General features: G+C 36.5%; 1 protein-coding gene across 2 annotated transcripts in view; it reads left to right on the plus strand.

The window, feature by feature from the left end:
• The window catches only part of ITGBL1 (integrin subunit beta like 1), a 295,436-nt gene that overhangs the window by 143,489 nt on the left and 126,653 nt on the right, over positions 1 to 25,294 (plus strand). For both annotated transcript variants that reach the window (XM_032151257.2, XM_058438045.1), the window contains exons 5-7: positions 5,144 to 5,266; positions 9,002 to 9,142; positions 12,924 to 13,064. In XM_032151257.2, coding sequence (XP_032007148.1) covers positions 5,144 to 5,266; positions 9,002 to 9,142; positions 12,924 to 13,064 — 405 coding nt within the window. The remainder of the gene's footprint in view (positions 1 to 5,143; positions 5,267 to 9,001; positions 9,143 to 12,923; positions 13,065 to 25,294) is intronic.

Raw genomic sequence — 25,294 nt, forward strand, 5'->3', positions numbered from 1 at the left:
TTTTGTGTTTCTGTGAAATGCCTCCCTTGTTTTTTTGTTTTGTTTTTGCAATTCTTTACTTGTTGGCATAATAACATATTCCAGGGTCATATTGGACCTGCTTCACTCCACCTTTGGAATCAGCCACTTATCCAAACAGCGTGATTCCTTTTAGTGAAAATGGTATTTGAATAAAAATTGTGAGCACAAGGATGCTTATTTCCACTGGAGTGTATTTGCTTCTTGGCCCTTTCTGCAAACAGGCTTGTGTCAAAAAAAGTAGATTGAAGCATAATACAATTTTTATTTTATCTGAACAAACAATGATTCATGAATCAGGCAACTCCAAATCAAAAGTGGTTCAGGAGCTTCATTGAGGAAATGCAAGTGGGAGGCTTTTATAGGGTGAACAGAAAAAAGAAAGCAAAGAAGAATAGTTGATTGGCTAACGTTATACAGTTGCCTTATTTAGTCTACCCTGTTGGAAAGTCCCTAGTTATATAATTATAAGTTTGTTGGTTGCTTCTGATTGGTTAAACTTAAGTTCTGTTCTTCTTTAATGTAGACATTTACAAGAAATAAGCTAAGTTTCACTTATTTTTGCCTATCAGACAAGGTTAGGATCATTTATGAGGCCTAGCTGGCTTAGTCTGCTCAGGGATTCTTTAGGCCTTGTCTCCATTTTAATTTATCTTGACACTAGTAAATATATGCCTGTGCATATACACACAAATACATATACACATACCTGCACACAGATATGCATGTACACGTACACATACATGCATATTTTAGAGATCATGAGTTTACACCATTACATCTAATTCCAGTCCAACCTCACAGGATTACTTCTTGTTTTCTCCATTCCATATTTGCATGTCCCATTTTCACAGGGAGAACCCTGGCTCCCAATACCACCAACGTATTTACTTATTTGCTCAATCCTATACTACATCTCTAATTACTTCTAGAAGTGCTGCAGACACCACTAAACCAAGCAGATCTACCAAAAGAGATTAGGATTTGCAGTCCACCCCTCTCCACTTCCCCCCACTCACTGTACCTCAATCATGCCCAAGATTGGGGTATGTAGTCCAATGCTGTGTTCATAAGTCACTGAGACTTATTTTATTCTCTTTTAGCGTGGTTATGGTACTCGTTTGAAATACAATTTAGCTTATTTATTTCAGATCACTTTCAATTTTAGGTTTTATAATCCCTTCCCATCTGTATTAATATATTTTATAATGTATAGTACACTAACATGCTTCTAAAAGTCATAGCTGTGCAGAAAAGCATACTCAGAGAATCATTCCTCTCTTCATCAAACCTTGCACCCTGCTTACCCTCACCTTATAAATAACCAAATTTATTGCTTTCTTCCTTCTCTGTGCATGTATTTCTTTTTGTGTAAAGATAAATAGACATATTTGTGTGTTATTGTTTCTCATTTTTTTCCTGTGCAAATGGTTGTGCATTCGTTCCATGTGTTCTTTTGCACTCTGCTTTCACCACTCAACATAAACTCCTGGAATTCACTCCAAATCAGTTCATAGAAATCCTTCTCTTTATTTTGTCAAAAGCATAGGACTGGATTCTATGTATGCAATGTAATTTTTTCAATCGAGCTCTTATGCTTGAGCATTTAGACAGTAGTCAGTATTTTGGATTGTAAATAATAGTGCACAGAATGATCTAGTGCACATATATTTTTATATTTTTGGAGGTGTATATTCAAGGCAAATTACCAGAAATGCAATTGGCCAAAAGATACATTTATATTCAGTGTTGCATTTAATCTTTTCTGTCTCATTTACTCTTGTAGAAATATCTAAGCCTTTCATGTTTACTTTGGCAATCTCATTCTCACCTGTCTTTCTTTTAATACCCACTTCCACCCTCCAAGTTCAGGACCATTTCCCCCAAACTGCATTAGCCTATGAAGTCTCTCTATTAATCTTTCCCTTTCATATCACAGTGTGGTTTTCTGAAGTAGTTTGGAGCAGAAGGGGAAGAGGAGTTAAATGGATTGGGGAATGAGACTGAAGGGCAGGATGAGACAGAGCTGGGGACCAAAGTGTTCCAGAGGCTAACTTTGTGGGCAAACTAGAAGGGAGGTCCAGTGTGCAGAGCAGGGTGAGGCCCAGGCACCACTGCACAGGGGTGTGGGCTGGTGTACACGTCTGGTCAGTCATCCTAGAGAGAGTCAGCTCTATTGGGCACTATGAAAATTCAGAGCTAAAATAATCAAGTGTAAGGCAGAAGACCAATCCTAGAGGCTGAGTTATCTGGCAACCACGAGAGAGAAGCTGTGTGTCATAGCATGATCACAGGAGTCTGGAGCTTTTGCCTGGGCGTCCATATGCCATGTCTTTGAGGCTCAGTTGTGAATTCTGCTTTATGGGTGAGACAGGAAGTCTGAGCTGTTGTAAACTTCCCACATCAGCCGGGAAAGGTTCCGATGTGTGGATGAGAGGGAGCTGCTTATGGGGGACTTCAGTGAGGAGTCATAGAATTTGGAGGCAGAGGCTGTTCCTTCCCATCTTTCCTGAAAAAACTTCCTCATACACAGCCCTAACCAAGTGACTTCCTGCTCTCATATTATATATGAGAGGCCCATATTATATATGGTTACATGTATAATATTTATATGGGTTGACATCTGTATTTATAAAACAAGAAAACATATGACTCAAAGGCTTTTGCAATAGACTTGTGGCAAATGCTATACGAAACATATTAATAGGGTATCTCTTTCTTCCTGGTCTATGATTTACTTAATTTTAAGCATCTCATTATTTTCTATAGCACCTAGTTCCTTGCAAACAACATAACAGATAACAAGAAAGCTTAATGGCTGGATATGTGGGTGGTTGAGAGACAGGATGAATAAATGTGAAAATGAAAAAGAAGGGTGATAATTAGAGAACAAAAACTAGATGAAGCAATAGCATAAATTATAGCATTAGATTTCAAATTACTTTTATGAATTGAGATAGCTTTTAGGGAAAAATGCAATAAAATGAAGTTTAATAACAGGAAAATTCACATGAGTATTTGCAAGGTAGAAAAATAAATTCTGCAAAATCACCATTTATATGTAACTGTCAGTGAAAAATTTATAGATAATAGTGACTTGCAAATGATCTGGGTAACAGAATCATGCAGAGGTTATGAAAACAAGGATATTGTCAGCATCCATAAATATATTTTCTGGAGAAAATGTTTGGAAGTATGACGAATATACTCTATATCTTAATGGGAGAAGAGGAAGAACCCAAATTTTCTCAAATCCTACTATGTACTAGGTTCAGCAGTGCTTCTAGAAATATGACTGGGTACATATTCATCACTTGGTATTGGCAGCAGTTCTATGAAGCAGAGATTATTTGCAGATATGGAATCTGGGAATTAGAAATGAAAGCAATGCCTTTAAAAATGCATAGCTCGTGAGGATTAAAACTCAGAATTCAGATACAGCTGTACCTTACTCACAAGTTCATGCTCTTTCTAATACATCACATACAGATTTGTCAATATCTAGTAATTCAAACCAAATTATCAGCAGCATCTTTGGTTCCTTCCCATCCTTCACCCTTTACACTCAGTCACCAAATGCCCTCTACTTTTTCTCCTAAAAATATCCCCGAATGTATTTGTTCCTTTCTAAACTCATCGCATCATGTGTCTAGCCCCTGTCTTCTTTCCTGCAGACAAATACAACAGCCTTTTAACTTATTTCTTTGCATCCACTTTTGCCTCATTTCAGTTCATTCACTCTTATGCTATTGCTTCATCTAGTTTTTGTTTCATGACAACCAGAGTAATCTGGTAAAAATTCATACGTGATCACAGGACTCCCTTGCTTCTATGGCTTCCAATTATTGTTGGATTAAAGCTGGAAATCTTTAACATGACCTATAAGACTTCCATGAACTGCACCTCAAGTTGCTTTATTCATTTCATGCACTTTTCATGCTGTTCTGCATACCTCAATCCCATGCAATGTTTTTCCTTCACTTCCTCTTTTATTGCAGAGCCTGTGCTATTGTCTTGTGCTGGAAGTAAGCCTCTTCACCATCTCACTTCTCTTAGCTATGCTTTTTCTCTTGGCTTTTAGTTCTCAGCTACCTCCTCAGGGACTCTGACTTTGACCTACTGGTCTCGGTTAAATCCCCTTGCTATGTGCTTCTGCAACACTTTGCACTTCTGTATTTATTTTATCACATTGGTTTTTGCTCATGTAAAACTCTGAGAGGAGGGCTATGGCTGACTTGATCCCTGTTGGATTTTCAGAGTTGCGGGTGGTTTCTTGTGAGTGATCAAGTCTCAGTTGATACATGGTGATGGCTGTGATGAGCATTAAAACTCAAAATAGATACATTAAAAAGGAAATTTCTCAAGTGGGCATTCCACCTCTCAAAATTATTTGAGTGCAATATTAATGTTGGTGAAATTACATTTGGGGGATGTGGTAGAATCTTCAGACTTGGATGAGTATATGGCTCCTGGTAGACCAGATGACTACCATGCCTCTCTAACACAGAGGTCCCCTGAGAATCTGGTGAGTTTCCAGCAATCCATGCCTAAGGAAATCCACTCTGGTCCCATTATTGTAAGGACATGTGTATCAGTATAAGTTAATGCTGAGGAAGGGAAATTATCAGGGGCACATATGATTTTTATTTCTGCATTTGACAATAAATTATTTCCACAAATATTTCTTATATAAATAGTATGTTCAAACATTGTGCAAAACATTGAATAAATACTGGTGAGGAAGATAAGCAAGGTTGCTTCCCTCACAAAGCTTAGAATTTGCTGCTTTATTTCACTTCAGACCCAGGTGTGATCAGAAGACATTCATGCATTGGTTGGATGGCTATGTGTGGAGTAGCTCTGCACTTGGAGAGGTCAAATTTACATTCATTAAACCGTTAGAGGTCAATAATAATAGTTGTGTGATATAAAATATAATTGCCATGCTAAAATAACCTCAAGAAAGAGTAGCATGCACTTTACCTCACCATGCCCACAGAAGTATCCAATTGAAATATTAAATTGATTTGGATTATCTACTCTCTCGAAAGAGATGGTATAAAAATTCATTAACTATAATCTTATATGCATGTAACAAACAGTCTTTTTTGTTTTCATGGTTTAGGTACATGTCACTGTGGCAGGTGTCAGTGTGATAATTCAGATGGAAGTGGACTTGTGTATGGTAAATTTTGTGAATGTGATGACAGAGAATGTATAGACGATGAAACAGAAGAAATATGTGGAGGTATGTATGTTGGCTCTGTAGAAATTAATAAAAGTACCTGTTTTTTTCACCTATTTCATTGTTCTTTTATCTCTACATAAATTTCTGTTCTAGGTGTACTAATTTAGTTTAAACCTATGTTTATCTGGAAAACATTTCACATAAGAAGAGAGAGTGAGGCTATGGCATTAAGAGTAGACTAGTACTTTTTAGATGCAAAGCCAAATTGTCCCCAGAGGAGAGCCGTGTCATTATGGCAACAGGCCAACTGCATAGCTCTGCAGTAGTCCTAGTAGAATACCATCTCCTCTGCTCACCTTAGCCACTTTTATTTTCCTTTCTCTTACTCTCTTAAGTGTACATTTTCATTTCCTTGTTTTCCCTTTCTAAAACATGAGTCTCATGTCCTATTGGGGACATTGAAGGTCAATAGGGTTATTAGCCTAGAGTTTACCTCCCCCTCTCTGTCCCTAAACACTTAGATAACATTTTCAGTGACCTTTTCTGTGTACCACCATTACTCAATTCATTTTTTCCATTGTAGCAGTTCTTGCATGTTTGCTAGTGACAAATTCTGCAATAAGTGCTTTACATTCATTGTGTTTTGTCTCACAACATCACTCTAGGGTAAGAATTATGTTTATCCACATAGATAGATGTGGAACCTGGGATGTGGATAAATTAGGTAACGAACCCAGTGTCAGTCCACCAATGATAGTAGAATTTGGGCTCGTGTCTGTGTGATGCCAAAGTCCATGTTCCTAACGCCTCACCACTCACAACTGCATCAGTGCCTCGGAGCTCAGAGCTCCATAAGAGGAGTCTCTCCTCACCATTTGCAGTTTTCATCTCTTCTGCTCAACCTGCAAGCCTGTGCCCAGAGTTTCCATTTGCAACCTTGACTGGCGTAGGAAAAGGAAAGTAGAAAGCAGAGAGAATCATTTGGTTTAGGTAAATTCTTCTCTGCTCCAAACTTATATTTCACTCCTATCTCATGGGATTCCAGTTGAAGGAAGACTGCCCTGTGTGCAGAAATGGTAGTTTTAGAAGTATTGTTTTTCTGGAAGGATTAGGGCCCAATGGGGCCAGGTGGAACCAGAGAACCCTGAGAAACCGTGGCTAGCATAGGACAAGCTTGTTCTTTTGTTTATATTTCGGTAGCTTCAATTCCTGTGAGTCATCCAAATACACTTATTTTAGGCCTGATTGGCCCTTCCTCCTTGATCTCCTGGCTGTATAACCCACCTGGATAAAACAAACAAACACAAAAATCTCATTTTCATTTTTCCGAGCCAATGACCTAAGCAAGATGCTGCTCAGACAATTCTCTCTTAAAGGGCTCAGTCCAAAATAATTAGATCAATTAGACAAATCCATCCACAAATATATGTATTTGTCCTCTTAATGTTTAGTTTCCAATTATTACAGATGAAAGAGAAAAGAAGACAGGAACATGCTTTGGGGCCAGTGCGTGTTGATACACACCACAAAAGCAGAGTCTATTTGCGTGTATCAATAGAAAAATGTAACTTGAAACAACACCACAGAAAATGTTTAACTTTCAAACTTTCTAGTTGTTATTTCCATTTGTTTGAGGCTTAAGCAATTTCATGGTGCAAAGTCTCTGAACAAGGACACCAGCACTCCAGTAAACACCCTCTGGGGGTGACATTGCCTGGGATTGTAAATCTTTCCATGTGTCATTCACATGAAACCAATCTGCTGAGAGATGATTCCACAGTTCATCAGTGAAGCAGTACAAATAGAGATTTTCTTGCTCTATCAGTTTGCACAAAGCAAAGAATTACATTTATTATCTGGAATATGTATTGTCCTAAAGTACACATTTTAATCTCAATTATTCAGATGTGTCTTGTTCAATATTTTTATTTGAGTTATGTGGATATTTGTTTAATTTTCCATACCTGCATAGATGTGTATCATTACATAATTTTTGCTTCCTTATTTACCTCTAACTCAAAGATTTCTTAGTAAAACCCTAATTCGATACTGAATTGTACAAATATTCAAAGAATTTGGATGTAAGAAATATAGATTTTCTATCATTTATTAATATAGTAATCCTTACGTATGTAGCACCTTCTGTATAAATTTTCTGAAATTACAGAGAAAATAAATTCTGTAGTCTAAAAAGGTGATTGGGTCTTGCAAACCTGACTCCTAAGAAAAGCAATTAATATACACTATTTTTTTCAGTGTAATCCTTGAGTTCTTGAGGCCTGTGATATATCACTAGGATGTGATTTAATTGTGTGTGCAAGTAGATACCATTTAAGTTTGTAAATAAGATATATAGATGATATATTCTGTACTGATTAAATCACTTGACAGCCTTTGCATTTGCTTAAGTAAACAAATTTAAAATTCAGATTCATTGTGGAAATCATCATCGATTTTTAGGTTAAGAAGTGATTTTCTTTGAATATCCCAATTATAACTTATTTAGACAGAAAACATGGCACTGGGTCCCTGTCTCTTTCTCTGTGTCTCACTATAGCACTCTTTCTGTTCATCTCTCTGGCTCTGTCTCTCAGATGTATGTCTTCTTGATGGAAGTCTCATCTGCTGCACATGAATAGCATAGGAGACCAGAATATTCTGTTGTATTTCCTGCTTCTTATGTGAGTTTTACAGGTCCTACTAATGTTCTTGCCATTGGCCAGAAATACCATAGTGTTAGAATGATAAGTATGCTCATAAGACAATGAAAAGTAGTCTCATGATCAGTTTTGCATTGTCTTTTGGGGAGTTTGGCTGTAAGAGAAGAGAGATGGAAAGAACAAAGACTTTAGCCATAGACTGATAAAACACAAACTCCTATAATACAGAAAGAATAAACCAAAAACAAAACAAGAACAAAGACATACATTTATGCTTAGGTGATATAACTACAAAGATGAGAGTACAAGAAGTAAATTTTGGGATAAATGCCATCTTTGGGGAATTTGCAGAAGGATTGCTAGACGTGGATGAGGAAAGCAATGGTGTGGTAATTCACTACAGGTGGCTTGGAGGCAAGTGCAGATGAGCAGGTAACAGGTTACAGAGAGGTGGGAGCTGAAAGAGGGCATCTGGACACAAAATGATGAGTGCGCTTACCTGTCATTTGTGTCCCCTTGACAAGTAGAAAGGGAATTTGATTGTGAGGCCAATGGCCCATGGTATTTTATTTGTCTAAATGAGGATTAAACATGGACTAGGCTGAAAACCTCTCTTTCACATGGTGGAACACAACAGCTTGTGGGGCACAGTTGAGTGAAAAGGTAAAATATTTCTTCTGCTTTAAAGAGTTGTTTGGTCATTCATAATGTCTATCTAGGTAAATATGCACCATTGGTTTCTCAATAGTTGATTTCAAATGAAATATTTTAATAACTAATTCAAGAAATGTCTTTAGAGTGAATGCTCATACATATTTGGGTTTGATGTGTGCATTTGAGATGGAAAAGTAATAGACTGTCATGGTCATTCATGTCATTTCTTTAAAAATACTTTTAATCAGTTCCCTGTCTAGGCCAAGTTAAAGGACACTTTGCTCTTTTTGTATAATTAAGCAGGTATAGGCACAACCATGATGTGTTTGGAGAAAGCTGTATAATTTGATTATTTTAGGCAGGGAATGTGGAGCTATGACATTATTTCAGAAGGCAAAAATGATCACAAAGAGATAGAAAGTTAATTCTGCTTATGAAAGTTGCTTTTTTCCTCACTGTATAAAATTCATTTTGGATAAAGGCCATGGGAAGTGTTACTGTGGAAACTGCTACTGCAAGGCTGGTTGGCATGGAGATAAATGCGAATTCCAGTGCGATATCACCCCCTGGGAAAGCAAGCGAAGATGCACGTCTCCAGATGGCAAAATCTGCAGTAACAGAGGTGTGTCATTCATACATGTTACTACATAATGGGGAGGCAAACAAAGCTTTTAATTGTTAACACTTCTTTTCTCTGTGTTTCCTCTAGTGTGGGAGGAAGTTATCTTCTAACCATTTACTTTGATGTAAATCAACATTTACTATCCCAACAATCTTTTCTGTCTTGTTTTTTATTGAGTAGAAAAGAGAAAGATAAGAAAGTTCCTGTCATTCTTTAAGCTTCACTGAATAAACAGTTAACTTAGGACTGTAATTTCTTTGGCGGCCCTCCAGAAATAGCACAGTGCAGCTAAAAGGCAATTCCTTTAGATACTTCTGTTAAATGTCTCTTGACTAACAGAACCATTTACAGTATGAACATCTAATTATCCAGAGAGCATTCAGAAAACCCTCTTGTCTTAATTATGAGTAAATGGAAGGCTTGGTTGAAATGCAGATTTGATATGGACTAATTTAACTTCTGTGTGCAATAATAAAAATTTGATATTGAATATAATGGATATACAAAATATGTATCCAATAGCCATAGAAAATGTACACTGACTTTACAAAGGAAGTTAACAAATATATTAATATTGCTAAACTATAATTTAAAGGTAGTTAACTAACTTTTGATATAAAATCAAACAGTTTAAACACAGTTTTAAAATTCCTTGAAAATACTTAATTTTCCCTTTGCTGTAGTGGTAAAGAGAACCATACTAAACTTTTCATTGCCTATCTGATGACATTAAAAAGTGATTATACTTCTTCTTTAAAACTAAAAAAATCTAGATAGCTGGAAAACTTTTTTTTTCGTTTCTATGCATGAATGATGCATTGTAATAGATAATGCTAATACAGAAACCGTAGCATACCACCTTTTAGACATTGACATAGAGGAGTAAAATGTGCCACATTTCTTTACATAGAGAAAATAAATAAAAAGGCAGGAACTTGGAACAAAATAATAAAGTCTTCCTTTGTGGGGACTAAATCTTACTATATATCATACTAATTTACCTTATGGTTTCTTTTTTTTTTTTTTTTTTTTATTATTATACTTTAAGTTCTAGGGTGCATTGCACAACGTGCAGGTTTGTTACATATGTATACATGTGCCATGTTGGTGTGCTGCACCCATTAACTCATCATTTACATTAGGTATATCCCCTAATGCTTTCCCTCCCCCCTCCCCCGACATCACAACAGGCCCCGGTGTGGGTGTGTGATGTTCCCCTTCCTGTGTCCAATGTGTTTTCTGCATAAGTCCTTTTATGCAGTAGGGGTCACAGTCACCATTTGTAAGTATATGAAGCTTGAACTGTGGTACTGTGGAAAATGACTATTTAGCTGTCAGAAAGAGAGAGGTGGAAAATGGAATTGGTTGGGCTGTGGATTAAGGTCAGGTTCTGCAGCAGAGTTACATTGGCTGTGAGAGACGATGTCCTTCAGAAACATAAGCTAAGCCACCTGCCTCCCACTTCGTTGTGCTTGGAGCATTCTGACCTGGAGCTCTGGCAGAGGCAGAATGGGAAGTGGCTTCCCTGAGCGAGGCTCACAGCTTCTGAGATTCAGGGGGACTTGAAGACAGGGCAGAAGTGGGCGCTGAGATGCGTCATTTTTTTTTTCTCAAAAGGTAATACTCCTGACTACCCTGAAAGCGTTTCTGCATCATTGCATCCATAGGTAATAGAAAGCCACTGGTCCCTGCACATACCTGTCTTGTCTTCCTTTTTCCCCATCTTCAGGGGCCAAAAAACCAATGTTGCAGACATAATCATTAGTAGAACAAATGTCCTCTATTGCCCATCTGTTTTATTGAGTTTCATATTGGACCCCTTTACACATGGCTGAGAAGCTGCTGCTTCGTCACATCTGCATAGCTCCTAGTCCCTGTTCCTCCTGACCAAACTCATTTATCCTATTATGAAAGCAATGCATATTCGTTTTTTTAAATCTAGATAATAAAGTAGAGTACACAGAAAAATAAGAAAGTGACCCATAAACCTAACTTCCAGGTGTAACCTCCTTTTGCATTTTGGTACATGAGCTTTCACTCTGTATTTATTTATTAAAATTCATTTGTGTGGCTGCCCTATCCCTGTATTTCCTTCTTATTAAAGAAAAAAATCAAATCATAACTGTACATGCTGATTTGTAATTTTACACTTTTATTTCATGATAGATGTTGTTTATCTTTCCATATTTATGGGGCAAAAACCTAATTATTACTTAGTGATTGCTAGGTAGTCCATATGTGTGTACCATTACTGCGCTAATTCCCCGTTGATCAATATTTCGGTCACTAGTAATTTTTCAAAAACATAAATACAACTATATATTTCTGAACATACACTTGTGTGTACTTTTTCTTTCTGTTGGGTACATTAACTAAACTGAGCTATAAGTCTAAATAATAACACAGATATAAAAAGTACATATTGTAAAATCGCTACCCAGAAAGTTATACCATTTTGTACTCCACTTCAGGGCAAGAAAGTACCCATTGTCCCACACCTTTACCAAGTCTGGATCCAAGCAACATTTTCCACCTCTGACAATCTGACATCTAAAATAATTGCCAATCACGACTATTTTGAAGATCTCCCACTGCTACCCACTTAGTAGTGGTTGATTGATAAACATTTTTCATCTTTATCTATCATTATTTCTGTATGAAATTTCCTTTTGTTCTCCTTTGCTTTTGTCTCTTTCACTTTAGGCATATTAATCCTTTATATGTTCAATCCTATGATTTATTTATATGTTTTTGAAATTGTTCTTTGTCTTTTACAGACGTATTAACTACTTGTTTCAGCTTTATCAGTCTTTTTTTTTTTACAGTGTTTTGTTACCAACCAAAATTTTCAATTTCCTTTTTTAGTAATTGTGCTTTCGGGTCTTGAATAAAAAGAGTTTAGTTCATATTCTACAGTTTTATTTTGTACATTTAAATCTTTAATCCAACTGGTACTTATTTTGACGTAAGAGGTAAGAAAAGGATTTAACTTTATGTCTCTATCAAATGATTAGCTGGTTGCCCTAAAGACAGTTACTGATAATCCACACAGAGTAAATATGATTTACAGCTGGGCGTTTCCCTCTGCAAATCTGCAAATGACCAAGTTTATATCTCTCAATCTGATCTCCAACATTCTCTATAATCTGGGCTCATCTGATCTAGCAAACCTTACTTCTTGGTCTTTTTTTTTTAAACATGCACTTCAGGGTCTCTATGCCCATCCCTACCCTTCTTTGCTTAGTCTTTTTTTCTTGACTTTCTCTTAGTTCTACCTCCAATGTCTCCTAGAACATTTCCTGTAATCCCTATATATCCAATCCATCCACTGCTAATTACTCCAACCCTCATTGATCCTCTCTCCAAATTCTTAGAGCATTCATGTCTTAGTTTACAAAATATTTGCACGTTGTTTTTAGTGTTTGTTAATTTTTCTTTCTAATTAGCTTTCTTTTTGCCAAATAGATTGCAAGCTTCTTGAGGGAAAGGATTATATCTTATATAAATTGTTTTAGTGTTATCTTTGAAGGAAACTAACATAATACTAATGACACATTCCACCAACTCACATAATTATAGAATAGATAATAACTTTTGTTTATTAAGGAATCTCTATTATCAATATTAGATGGTGTTTTTCCTTTTTAGAATATTTTTATCTGAATATATGTGTTTTTTTCAAATACAAAGTAAACAACAGAAAATAATCAGCAATATGTGAAATGCTTTCTTTCATGGTTTTTCTTGACTGGATTCTTATAAAATTCTTCTTCCCACCTAGGGACTTGTGTATGTGGTGAATGTACCTGTCACGATGTTGATCCGACTGGGGACTGGGGAGACATTCATGGGGACACCTGTGAATGTGATGAGAGGGACTGTAGAGCTGTCTATGACCGATATTCTGATGACTTCTGTTCAGGTAAGGGCTCTTTCAATTCCTGTTTTTCTGGAGGGGGAGGTGGGGATGGTTAATGGGTACACACAAAAAAAAAAGCAATTAGAAAGAATAAATAAGATATACTGTTTGACAGCACAATAGGGTTACTATAGTCAATAACTTAATTGTACATTTTTAAATAATGTAAAGAGTATAATTGGATTGTTTGTAACACAAAGGATAAATGCTTGAGGGGATGGATACCCCATTCTCCATGTATGCTTATTTCATATTGCATGCCCGTATCAAAACATCCCCATAAACATATGCGTCTACTATGTACCCACAAAAATTTAAAAAGTAATGAATAAAAAAATACATATTTCCCTGTTTTCAAGATTTCTGATTCTCATATACCCTGTAAAAGAAACTGAACGTGTATTCTAAAGCATCTTATATTTACAGTGCTCCTACTGGTAACTTGGAAAACCTCCAGAGAATTCCCAAAGTTGGCAAAGACTAGAGATGAGAGGGCACCCACTCTTTTAAAGTTAGTCTAATTCCTCACCCAGGAGAACCATTAGCTCTAGATAGTTACTCAGTTCAACTCTAAGACTACAAAATTAGCAGAGCTGTTGACGATGAATAGGATAGTTACCATTAGGACACCTATATTAATGTATTACAAAACAAGATAATACAGTGCTCAGGGTTATTTTGTGCATTAACTCTTTGATAGGCTTTAAACTAAAGTTATTCTGCAATGTAGTCTATAATTAAATATCAATTAGTAGATTCAAAAATCTTTGACTGTGAATACTATGGAGCAGATACTGTCTGTTAGGGACTGAGTGACATCTGGGCTACTGGTATAGTAGGAGCCAGTAGGGGACAGGAGACAGCCATGATCTTTGACTTCATGGAGTTTGCAATCTAAATGCAAAGAAATAAAATATATAAGGACAGGATGTCTAATAGTGCAAAGACAAAGAAAGCAGTCAGAAATCTATCTGAACAGGTATCATTTAGCAAAAATGGAGTTAGATTTTCAGTCCAGTTCTGTTTGATAATCCATAAGGTAGACACATACACATATACATCTTGTTAAGCTTGACTGCCTTATTGGTGCATGCAGATGGATAGAAACTCCTCTGGTCTCCTGAAAGTTTGCCAGCAAAGGGAGATAAAACAGCTGCCCCATTTAATTATGAGTGTGCAACTTCAAAGGCTTCTCCAGACTGACTGGGGAAAGCCTGCTGCTAAATCTTCCCATTGCAGAAGGGTTTCCCTGTTCTGATAATCTCTTGTGCTCCAGAGGATTTCCTAAACATTTTGTGAACACTATTCTCTTGAGGGTATTTTTTTCTATTCTTCATTATACATGCTCATGTTCTTCATTATCATTGCTGTCAACACAGTGGTAATGAAAGAGCTCATGACTAGTGAGTGGCGTCTATGTTCCAAAGAGATGATGAGAATAGTGGGGAAGAGGCCTGTTGGACATTTTAATTAGGGTGACGTGGCTCTTCACAGTGGTGGTGATGTAGGGCTCATGCATTGCAGGAGGCTATTGGATCGCAATGCATGTGGGTTTTATCCTAAAAAAAGTAGGCTTGCAGGTAAAGAAAGATGAGAGGGGCATTCCAAGCAGAAGGAACGGAGGGATAGAATCTGTGTATAGGACCAGACTCAGTTTGAAATTACCAGAATGCAGAAGTAAGGAAGCATGTAGCAAAAGGTAAAGTTGGTTGGGAAACAGGAACTGGGGGGCCTTTTACCTTCCTGCAGACCCAGGTTTTATTCTAAAGGCAATGAGGAGCTAATGATGGTTTTAGGCAGTAGAGGGCTGTCATCACCAGATTTCTAGTCTGAGTGTCTGGGAAAATGTTGGTGCCATTTACTGAAATAGGGAATATGGAAGGAAGCTGTCAAGTTTGTTTCTAGACATCTCCAGCATAGAGGGCAAAGGGCAAGCCGAAGTTTATATTTTTTCCCAGCCTGTTGAATATGTGAGTCAGGGCCATGGTTAAAGCAAGAGAGTTTCAAGTTGTAAGCATAGAGTTGGTAGTTAAAACTATGCTGGCATTCAGGAAATGCCATTTGACAATGCCTTTTTTTTTTTTTTTTTGAGACGGAGTCGCCCTCTGTTGCCCAGGCTTGAGTGCAGTGGCGTGATCTCGGCTCACTGCAAGCTCCACATCCCGGGTTCATGCCATTCTCCTGCCTCAGCTTCTCGAGTAGCTGGGACTACTGGCGCCCACCACCATGCCTGGCTTATTTTTTGTATTTTTAGTACAGACAGGGTTTCACCATGTTAGCCAGGATGGTCTCAATCTCCTGACCTCCTGATCCACCCGCCTCGGCCTCCCAAAGTGCTGGGATTACAGGCGTGAGCCACCGCCCCCAGTGACAATGTCATTTTAAGATTGCTTTTGAGATAAACGTGATTTGATACAATTTAAAATAAGAAAATAAGGGAGGCATATAAAAGGCAGTATTTTAAAATTGTTAAGTGTGTGACTTGCTGATATGGAGCCCCTTTTTCCTATGGGTATTCACTCTCTTGTGAAATCCATAATTCTGATGTTGATCCTGAATTTGGACTGGGGTTGAAAAATTCAAACTAACTACATTATAGCGATAATTCAAGGTCCTCTGAACCAGTCCATCTCACTGTGAGGGAGTGGGGTCATGGGGTAAAGATGGGTGATGACTCCTGAATTCACACTTCAGTCCTCGCGTAGGCTTGTGTGCAATTCCTGCAGTGTGTCATTTAGTCTTGGAGTGCTTACTCTAGGCTGAGAAGGTGAAGTGTCATTAAGGAGGCTGCCCTGGAATCTAATTTTCCACCTCACCTATTCCCCTCCAATCCCTCTTCCCTGTTTTCCTTTTTCTCACATTTTCCTTTCTTTCATACCCTATGAGACTCCAAACAGTAGGTATGGACAGGTAGGTGTAGGAAGAGGTGATGGCACAATTGGCTGTAGTTTGAACAAGAAGACATCAATCTATTGTGATTTTATGATTTGCTGGTTGAAGTGAATTGAACATGGCCAGCTTTCCATAGCTTGGCTCCCACACTTAGAATGAGGAATTGAGGAAAGAAGCAGAAACTCATATTTACAGAGACTCTACTCTATTGGACCCTTACTGAGTTCTTTTATACACCTCATTCCATTTTACTTACCCACTAACTCAGAGAGGGAGGCATTATTGTCTATAGTTTAGCAGAAGAGAAAATATGTTCAGAGAAATTAAGTAACTTGATAAAGTTCACACTGCCATTAAAGTGTCACCTGAAAACACATATAGCCTGACTACTCATGTAACTTAATCTCCAGGTGATGCAAATACAATTCTCCAATTTTACTTTATTTTTCTGAGGAAGAACTGTCCTCTGGGTACTCAGATTTTTTAAAAATAAAACTAAGCTTCTCTGAACATCATTATGATCTGGAGCAGACATCAATCTCTGGAGTATTTCATCATTCTTACAGAATCTGTAGGATTCTATATACTGTATGGTATTATGCTTAGAGAATTATTAGTCTTTAAATTTTTCCTAATTACCAGTCTAAGTTGCAATGTAAGAAGAGTGCCATATAGTTGATGATTGAGTATGTTAATACCTTTGTGTTATGAGACAGAAGTAACCCAATGACATCAATATTCTCTAGTCTTTCATGCAAGACTAGAATACAATAAGGCTCAGATGAAATGAAGTTTTATTTTTAGCTCCTATTCTTGCCATCCTGAGAGTATTGGTCTTATTTAAGTCCAAGGGAAATCTCTGGATGGATTAGTTTAAGTTAGCTCTTTTAATTGACATTCTCATTTTATTCATTCATTTCCATTCTGTCCATTTGTCTATTCAATAATGCATTTAAATGTAAATATTTTATGCCTAACACATCATGAATATAGGGGACACAAATATGTTGAAACATGGTCCCTGCACCCACCAAATAAATCAATTTTATTTACTTCTTTTAATCCTGTCTGTTGTTCATCATCCACAAAATATGTGTGTTTGTGTATGTTCATTTGCCCATACACCAACATGACTGTTACACTACACACATATACGCACCCCTCAAAGACAATACAGTTGACACAATTCGAGTGTGACTGAAATGATCAGGGCATGAACGGGCATCCTGACGTGTCCCGACTGTCCTGTTTGTTACACCCAATTTACTTTCTGATTCTAATATAACTGCTTTATTCCTAATGGCTGCTTACCACTCAGGTCTATTTCCCCAAATCCCATAATTGGAAAAATACGCTGCAATGTGACCTTAAACTTTATTGTTCAGCTTTCCCTGCCTAAGAAAATTATGAAAATATAAGGAAAGTTTTGGCTTAGAGTTACATTAGTTTGGAAAATGGAATCTTTTGATAGAACCATATTATGTGGTGAAATTTGTTCCTGTGGATTGTCAAAGCATTAAGAAAAGAAACTAAAGGAAATGATTAAGTATATTCAGACTGCATTTTCTTGAAAGGAAAAATTAATATATTGAATTTAAAAAAATAGCAAGTAGTACCTAGATTTAAGTTATTCCCCAAAGCTTTTCTCTATTGATGGTCTTCATGTTACTTTGTAAACATGTTAACAGACTTGTTAACATTAGATTCAAATTCATGGGCATTTTTTGATCCTTTAAAAAGAAAGAAATATCCTCTAAAACAGAGAAGTGTTTGTCTGGAATAGATGCAACTGCACTTGTGCTGAAACACCTGAACCTGTTTCTGGAGTTTGGATAGCATAACTCCAAAGAACATAATAGTTACAAATAAACAAGAAAAGGTTTAATTAACACCCTTTCCTATAATGGCCTGAGAACCTTAATAACTCCTGCCTTCCCAGCATGGTCCTCAGACCACTTGATGGCTGCTCTTGGTGCACATCTTCCTTTTCATATGAGTATTTTAGGCTGCAGTCATTTTTATGGTAGGTAGATTATACCAACACCAAGCACTGTATTGTTCTTCCATTGGTGTGTGTGTATGTGTGTGTGTGTGTGTGTGCATATGTGTATACATACAGAGATGTCTTTAGAGAGCATTTCTCTTATTTGAATTCTTCTGATATTCGATATCAGGACAAACAGCACCATTCCGAAACTTTCATCTCTATTTCGTTGATCTTCTGCCTACACGGTTTAAAGGAATACTGATTAGAAGTAATGAAACTAAAACCTGCAGGCTTAACATACACATAAATTTGACAAACTAGCATGGAAGCATTGCATTTCAGATCCATGTGGCAAATTGATCTTATTTTAGTTCTGTCATTTGACAGATAAAGCAATTTGAGATAAGGCCTAGAAAAGATAGTGGCACATCAAATGAAGGACACAAGTCTCCTGATTTCTTCTTTTATGACCTTTTCACTGTTTGTCTATTAAAAAAAACAAAACCTGATGTAATGTTATGGCAGTCTAAAGGGTTTTCATGCTAAATAGATACCATTATCTCTAAACCCTTCTATATAGCAAAACCCAATATTTTCATCTTCTTGACTTTATCTCTACCAAATGATTCCTTCTTTGGCATAGCTTTTAAAATTGGAATTGAGAAACTGGTAACTTCACAAGAAAAGTTGCAATTTTGTTTTATAATTTTCTGTCTTATCTGAAAAGCCCAATACCTGCCTGAGAATCTGGTACCAATATCTGACATTTCTAAGTGATTTTTAAACTCTACCAGTTAAATATCATGAAGGATTTTGTAGGACATGTACAGTTTCACTTAAAGTGGTATCTCTAATATTCTAAAATATATTTTGACAGCACATGACTAACTTCTTGAAATATATAGTATATAATTTTTATTACTGAAAAAGCAAAAGTTATGTTTATGTTTTAACTCTGTCAATCTGTAATAAACATTTAAATTAGGCAATACCATTGTTGATTCTATTTTTATTATAGTAGGCTAGAATTATAGAAACTTTATCCATACACTTTTATGCTTGCTTCTTCTATGATACACAGTGACATATCTTATTTAGAAAATTCTACTTTCCCCAAACAATAAAACCAGTTCTACTCTCCCCAGACAATAAAACCATCAAACACTTTCTGTGCCACTATTTTGTCACACAAACTGGTTACCATACATTCACTGACTTTCAGGAACTTCATTCTTTATGGATGGCTTATGTATGTCACTCATATTTAAATGCCTCTTCTTTCCTTAGCTTGAACTTTTTCAATTTATATCAAATCCTGGTGGTAAAGCATAGAAGACATATCAGTGGATGATTTGAGGAGGATCATTGGCCATCTTGAACTAAACAATGTTATCCCACTTTGATACTTTCCTGTTTAGGGCCAAGGTCTTTTATCCTTCAGCCAATCACAGCAATGACACAATCTCTTAAATTCATCCCAATGTGCAAGCAATTGGCTGCCGGTGTGTTATTGAGAAGGTTATTGAGGAGTCGTCACACACATGGCAAAGTAAGGACACATATATATTCTTCCCAGCTTTGCTTATAGTTGGCAATGCCTGGAGGTGAAGCACGCATTTAGAAGCATGATCCTGGAGAATGTTCAGGATGCTGCATTAAGTACACAGGAAAAGAGGTGTGGGAGCTTATAGGCTCTATTTTCCCTCTCATGTTTGTAGAAGAGCATCAGAAATAGCAATGGGATATAAAAATAAAGCTGCAATAATAGAATTATGTTAGGGGAAAAAGGTTGAGAGAATTAAAAACTGAGAAAAATAAAATGATAAGAAAACAGAATATGCATATGGGAGAATAAAGGTAAAAGACTGCCAAAGATTTCTTCCTGCAGGTCTAGAGCATCTGAACTTAAAAAAAAATTATTAATCTGACTTTTGTTACTAATTGGATAGGATTCCAACTTTAAAAATCTCTTTTGAATAACTTCTGTCTTTATGATTTGTTTTATTCTGCCATCATTTGTTTTTAAAGATGTCAACATGTGAATGGACTTCAGATAGGAAATAATGGTTGCTTTTAAACATGGATTCCAACTATGCAACTTAAGAACGTTCTCCCTTCAGTCATGGGTCTCCCTCTGTACCTGCCTTTACCCCCAGGGTTTCTACTTTATTATCCCTCCCCAGGGAGGGAATCCTCCTGTGGGGCATGTCACTGCTTGTGAATTCAGGTGGGCCTTAGTGGCAGATGACATTCTCTTGGGCAGTTAGGGATTTTGCGAGTCCCGCATCGGCTAGATGTATTGTTCTAACCTTCACAGCCATTAAACTTGCAAGAGTAGAGAAACTTTTTCTCCCTCTTCAATTGGGTTTTCAATGTTATTGTTAAAGTGTCAACAAGCAGTGTTATTGTTCCAGTGTCAACAAGTCTCTCACAAATGTCAGCATGTTCTGTACTTTGCCCAGTTTGCTCACAACAGATGTAACTGTCGCTGAAATAAAACCACTTGTCTCCAAGAATTTCAAAGCCATTGGCTCCTATGAAACAATAGAATTGACTGTACATTAAATGTTAAATATTTATGTTGTAAAATCATTATTTATATAGACATTTCCAATGTAGATCTGTTTGCAATGTTTGTCCTTAACCTTACATGAGGGATGGAAATAAAAGAAAGATAGGAACTTCTTTTTTTTTTTTTTTTTTTTTTTTTTTTTGAGATGGAGTTTCCCTGTGTCACACAGGCTGGAGTGCAGTGGCACAGTCTCAGCTCACTGCAACGTCCACCTCCCGGGTTCAAGTGATTCTTCTGCCTAGCCTCCCAAGCTGAAACTACAGGCATTCGCTACCACGCCCAGCTAATTTTTGTATTTTTAGTAGAGATGGGGTTTCACCATGTTGGCCAGGCTGGCCTTGAACTCCTGAACTCAGGTTATCCACCTGCCTTGGCCTTCCAAAGTGCTGGGATTATGGGCGTGAGTCACCACGCCTGATGGAAACTTCTTAAACTGAGGTGAATGAATGGCAAAAGCCATAGAACCCAACAATGTATGAAATATAATTGTTAATAAGCATAAACTGTTACAAAAATTCCCATACTGTAAGGTCTAAATAATCATATTCAAATGTCATGTGTGTTTATTAATAATAACAATTTTCCTTTCAACTGAGGTCTAGAGCAGATAATTATGGCAACAATTTGTCAAATAGACTCTGTTACATAGCAGATGATCAACAAATGAGCATCTGAATTGAATTGGTGATTAAATGAGAGATTTAAATTCAGTGATCCATAATGTCTCATTCCACTTCGATTTATGATTTTGTGATTTTTTTTTTTTTTTTACTAAAAATTAGTTAAATGGTGAAAAGCTTCTACGTATGTGTATTGTCCAGTTTCTTCAAATTCAGAAGATGGAACTGCAAACCTCAAGGAATATTAGTAAAAGGGTCTAGTCTTCACTGGAGGCCAATTTTCATATTGGATGATATACATTAATATCAGATGCTAAAGACAGCATGCATTTTCATCCATTAGCATTTCTATGTACTTTTAAAAAGTGTAATTCCACTTTTAAAATTCTTCATGAATTTTTGCAGCAATTATAGAAATCTACTTTGTTCTGCATCTGCAGTGATGAGTAGCTTCATGTTTATTAGGAATTATGGAAAGCTCAGTTGAAACTATGCTTTCCTCTACTTGCTTATAATGTGGGATCTGATGAATACAAAAACCAGTAGCTCCTTTTTATGTAGCATTTAAATTATGTAATGTACTTCCCAGGAAATGTGGATTGATAAGATATTTTCTTCCTTTTTAAAATGAAGAAACTGAAACTCAAATGTGGTCATTTGACTAGCCCCACTCTGTAGGAAGCAGAATCAGGATTTGAACCCATTATTTTATTGATAATGTAGGTGGATTTTTGCTAAACCACACCACTGTTTCTCACAATTCTTTGCAAACTGTATATTCACGTGTCGAAAAATTTAATATCTTTTCTGACTTCTTTGGAATACACTAGGCTAATCTTCAAGGATTGTAAACTCCATGTAGGTTACTGGTTTTACTCTAAGGGTCTCTAGGCTAAACATGTAGTATTTGCTAAAAAAGTGCATGAAAATAAAGTGTGGAGACTCCATAAGATAACATTCTGCTTCGGTGAAGTAACCAAAACAGAAATTCAGAAAAAAATCTTATCTGCGGTCGTGTAAAAAATAATATACTTAAGAATAAAATTAACCAAGGATGTGAAAGATTATTGCACCAAAAACTGTAAAACATTGATGAGAGAAATTGAAGACACAAATAAATGGAAAGATATCTCATGATCATGGATCAGAAAAATGAATATTGTCAAAATATTCACACTACCTAAGGTAATCTACAGATTCATTGCAATTCCTGTCAAAAGTCCCATGACTGACACCCAACTGATTTTCAACAAAAGTGCTAAGAATACACACTGGAGAAAAGATAATATTTTCAATAAATGGTGCTGGAGAAATTGGATATCCATATGCAGAAGAATGAGATTAAACCACTACTTCTCATGATATACAAAAATCAACTGAAAATGCATTAAAGCCTTAAATGTAAAATCCAAAGCTACAAAATTACTAGAAGAAAATATAGGATAGTACTTTACTGTGGGCAATAATTTTTAAAATAAGACCTCAAAAGCAAAGCAACAAAAACAAATACATAAATGGAAGGACATCAAACTGACAAGCTTTTGACCAACAAAGGAAGCAACTGAAAGAATGACAAATAGACCTACATAATGGGAGAAAATAGTTGCAAACTATATATCTGACAAAGGATTAATGTTAAGAATACATAGGGAACTTAACAGCAAGAAAACAACCCAAGTAAAAATAGGCAAAATACATTAATAAATATTTCTCAAAAGAAGACATTCAGATGTCCGACAGGTATATGAAGATATGATCAAGATCACTAATTGTCAGGGAAATGCAAATCAACACCACAGTGAGATACCTCTTCACTCCAGTTAGAATCGGTTTTATTATAGAATTATAATAAAAAAACACAAAAGAAAACAAATGTTGGCAAGGAGGTAGAGAAGAGAACACTGACACACTCTGGCTGGAAATGTAAATTAGTATAGTCACCATGAAAACTGTAGGGAGGTTCCTCCAAAAATTAAAAATAAAGCTGTAATATGCGTATGATTCAGTAATTTCACTACTAGATATATATCCAAAAGAAGTGAAATCAATATGTCAAAGATATATCTGTACCCCTTTGTTTATTGCAGCACTGTTTACAGTAGTCAAGATATGGAATCAACCCAAGTGGCCATTAACAGATGAATAGATAAAAAAATGTGGTATATATACAGAATGGATAATTCTGCCATAAAAAGAAAGAAATCCTGTCATTTGCAACAATATGAATGGAACTGGAGGTCATCATGTTAGGTGAAATAAGGCACAGAAAGACCTTATTTCAAAACCTAAAAAATTGGAATCTAAAAATAAAATTGGGATCATAGAAGCAGAGAGTTTAAAATGTGGTTACAAGAGACGGGAGGAGGAAGATGGGAGGATAGGGAAAGGTTGGTGGTTGGTCTGTGGTCCAAGTTACAATCAGATAGCAGGAATAAGTTCAACTTCTATTACACAGTAGGGTAAGGACAGTTAACAGTAAGACATGGCATATTATAATTAGAAAATAATTAGAGAAGCTTTTGAATGCCCTTACCACAAATGATAAATGCATAAGGTGATTGTCATGTGAAATACCCTAATTTGATCATAATACAACCTATATATGTATCAAACATCTAATTCTACCCCACAAATATGTACATATAATAATTTTTAAACTCTCCTAGCATTTTTAAAAGTAATAACAAAAAAATCTTAAAATTCACATGGAACCACAATATACCCCAAATAACTAAAGCAATCTTCAAGAACAAAGCTGAATGCACCATAGCGCTTGATTTCAAATTATATTACAAAACTATAGTAATTAAAACACTGTGGTGCTAACATAAAAACAGACACATAGACCAATGGAACAGAATAGACAGCATCGAAATAAACTCATACATTTACAGCCAATTGACTTTAAACAAAGATGACAAGAACACACAATAGGGAAAAGACAGTTTATTCGATAAATGGTGTTGGGACAACTGGAAGTCCACATACCGAAGAAAGAAATTAGAGTCTTATACTGTATATAAAAATCAACTCAAAATGGATTAAAGACTTCTATGTAAAACCTGAAATTTTAAAGCTACTCGAAGAAACATAGGAGAAAATCTCCATGCCACTGGTCTTGGCAATGATTTTTTTGGATATAATACCAGAACACAGACAACAAAAACAAAAATAAATGAGTAGGACTGCATTGAACTAAAACGTTTCTACAGCAGCAAAGGAAACAACAAAAGTGAAAAGGCAACTTCCGGAATGAGAGAAAATATTTGCAAACCATATATCCAATAAGGGGTTAATATTCAAAATATATGAGTTCTTGTCCATTTTTGCATTGCTACAAAGAAATACATGAGGCTGGGTAATTTGTAAAGAAAATAAATTTATTTTGGTCCAGGCACATGGTGGCTCATGCCTGTAATCTCAGCACTTTGGGAGGCCGAGGTGGGCAAATCAGTTGAGGAAAGGAGTTGTAGACAAGTTTGGCCAACATGATAAAACTCCGTCTCTGGAAAACATCATTCTCAGTAAACTATCGCAAGGACAAAAAACCAAACACCGCATGTTCTCACTCATAGGTGGGAATTGAACAATGAGAACTCATGGACACAGGAAATCAACATGGCACATGGATACATATGTAACAAACCTGCACATTGTGCACATGTACCCTAAAACCTAAAGTATAAAAAAAAAAAAAAAAAAAAGAGGTATGCAACTGAAAAAAAAAAAAAAACAAAAAACTCCATCTCTACTAAAAATACAAAAATTAGCCGGGCGTGTTGACACACACCTGTAGTCCCAGCTACTGGGCAGGGTGAGACATGAGAATCACTTGAACCTAGGAGATGGAGGTTGCAGTGAACCGAGATTGTGCCACTGCACTCCAGCCTGGGCAATAGAGTGAGACTCTGTCTCAAAAAAGTAAATAAATAACTAAAACCAAAAAACCAAAAATAGGTCTATTTTGGCTTACATTTCTGCAGCCTGTACAGGAAGCATGCCACCAGCTTCTGTTCCTGGTGAGGTCTCAGGAAGCTTCTGATCATGGCTGAAAGTGGAGGCAGAGCTAGTGCATCACGTGGCGAGAGAGAGGAAGACAGAGGGAACAGAAGAGGTTGGGAGGAGGTTCCACACTCTTTTAAACAACCAGATCTTACGTGAA

Source organism: Hylobates moloch, unplaced genomic scaffold, assembly GCF_009828535.3.
Source record: "Hylobates moloch isolate HMO894 unplaced genomic scaffold, HMol_V3 SCAFFOLD_4, whole genome shotgun sequence".
In the NCBI taxonomy this organism is placed as follows: Eukaryota; Metazoa; Chordata; class Mammalia; order Primates; family Hylobatidae; genus Hylobates; species Hylobates moloch.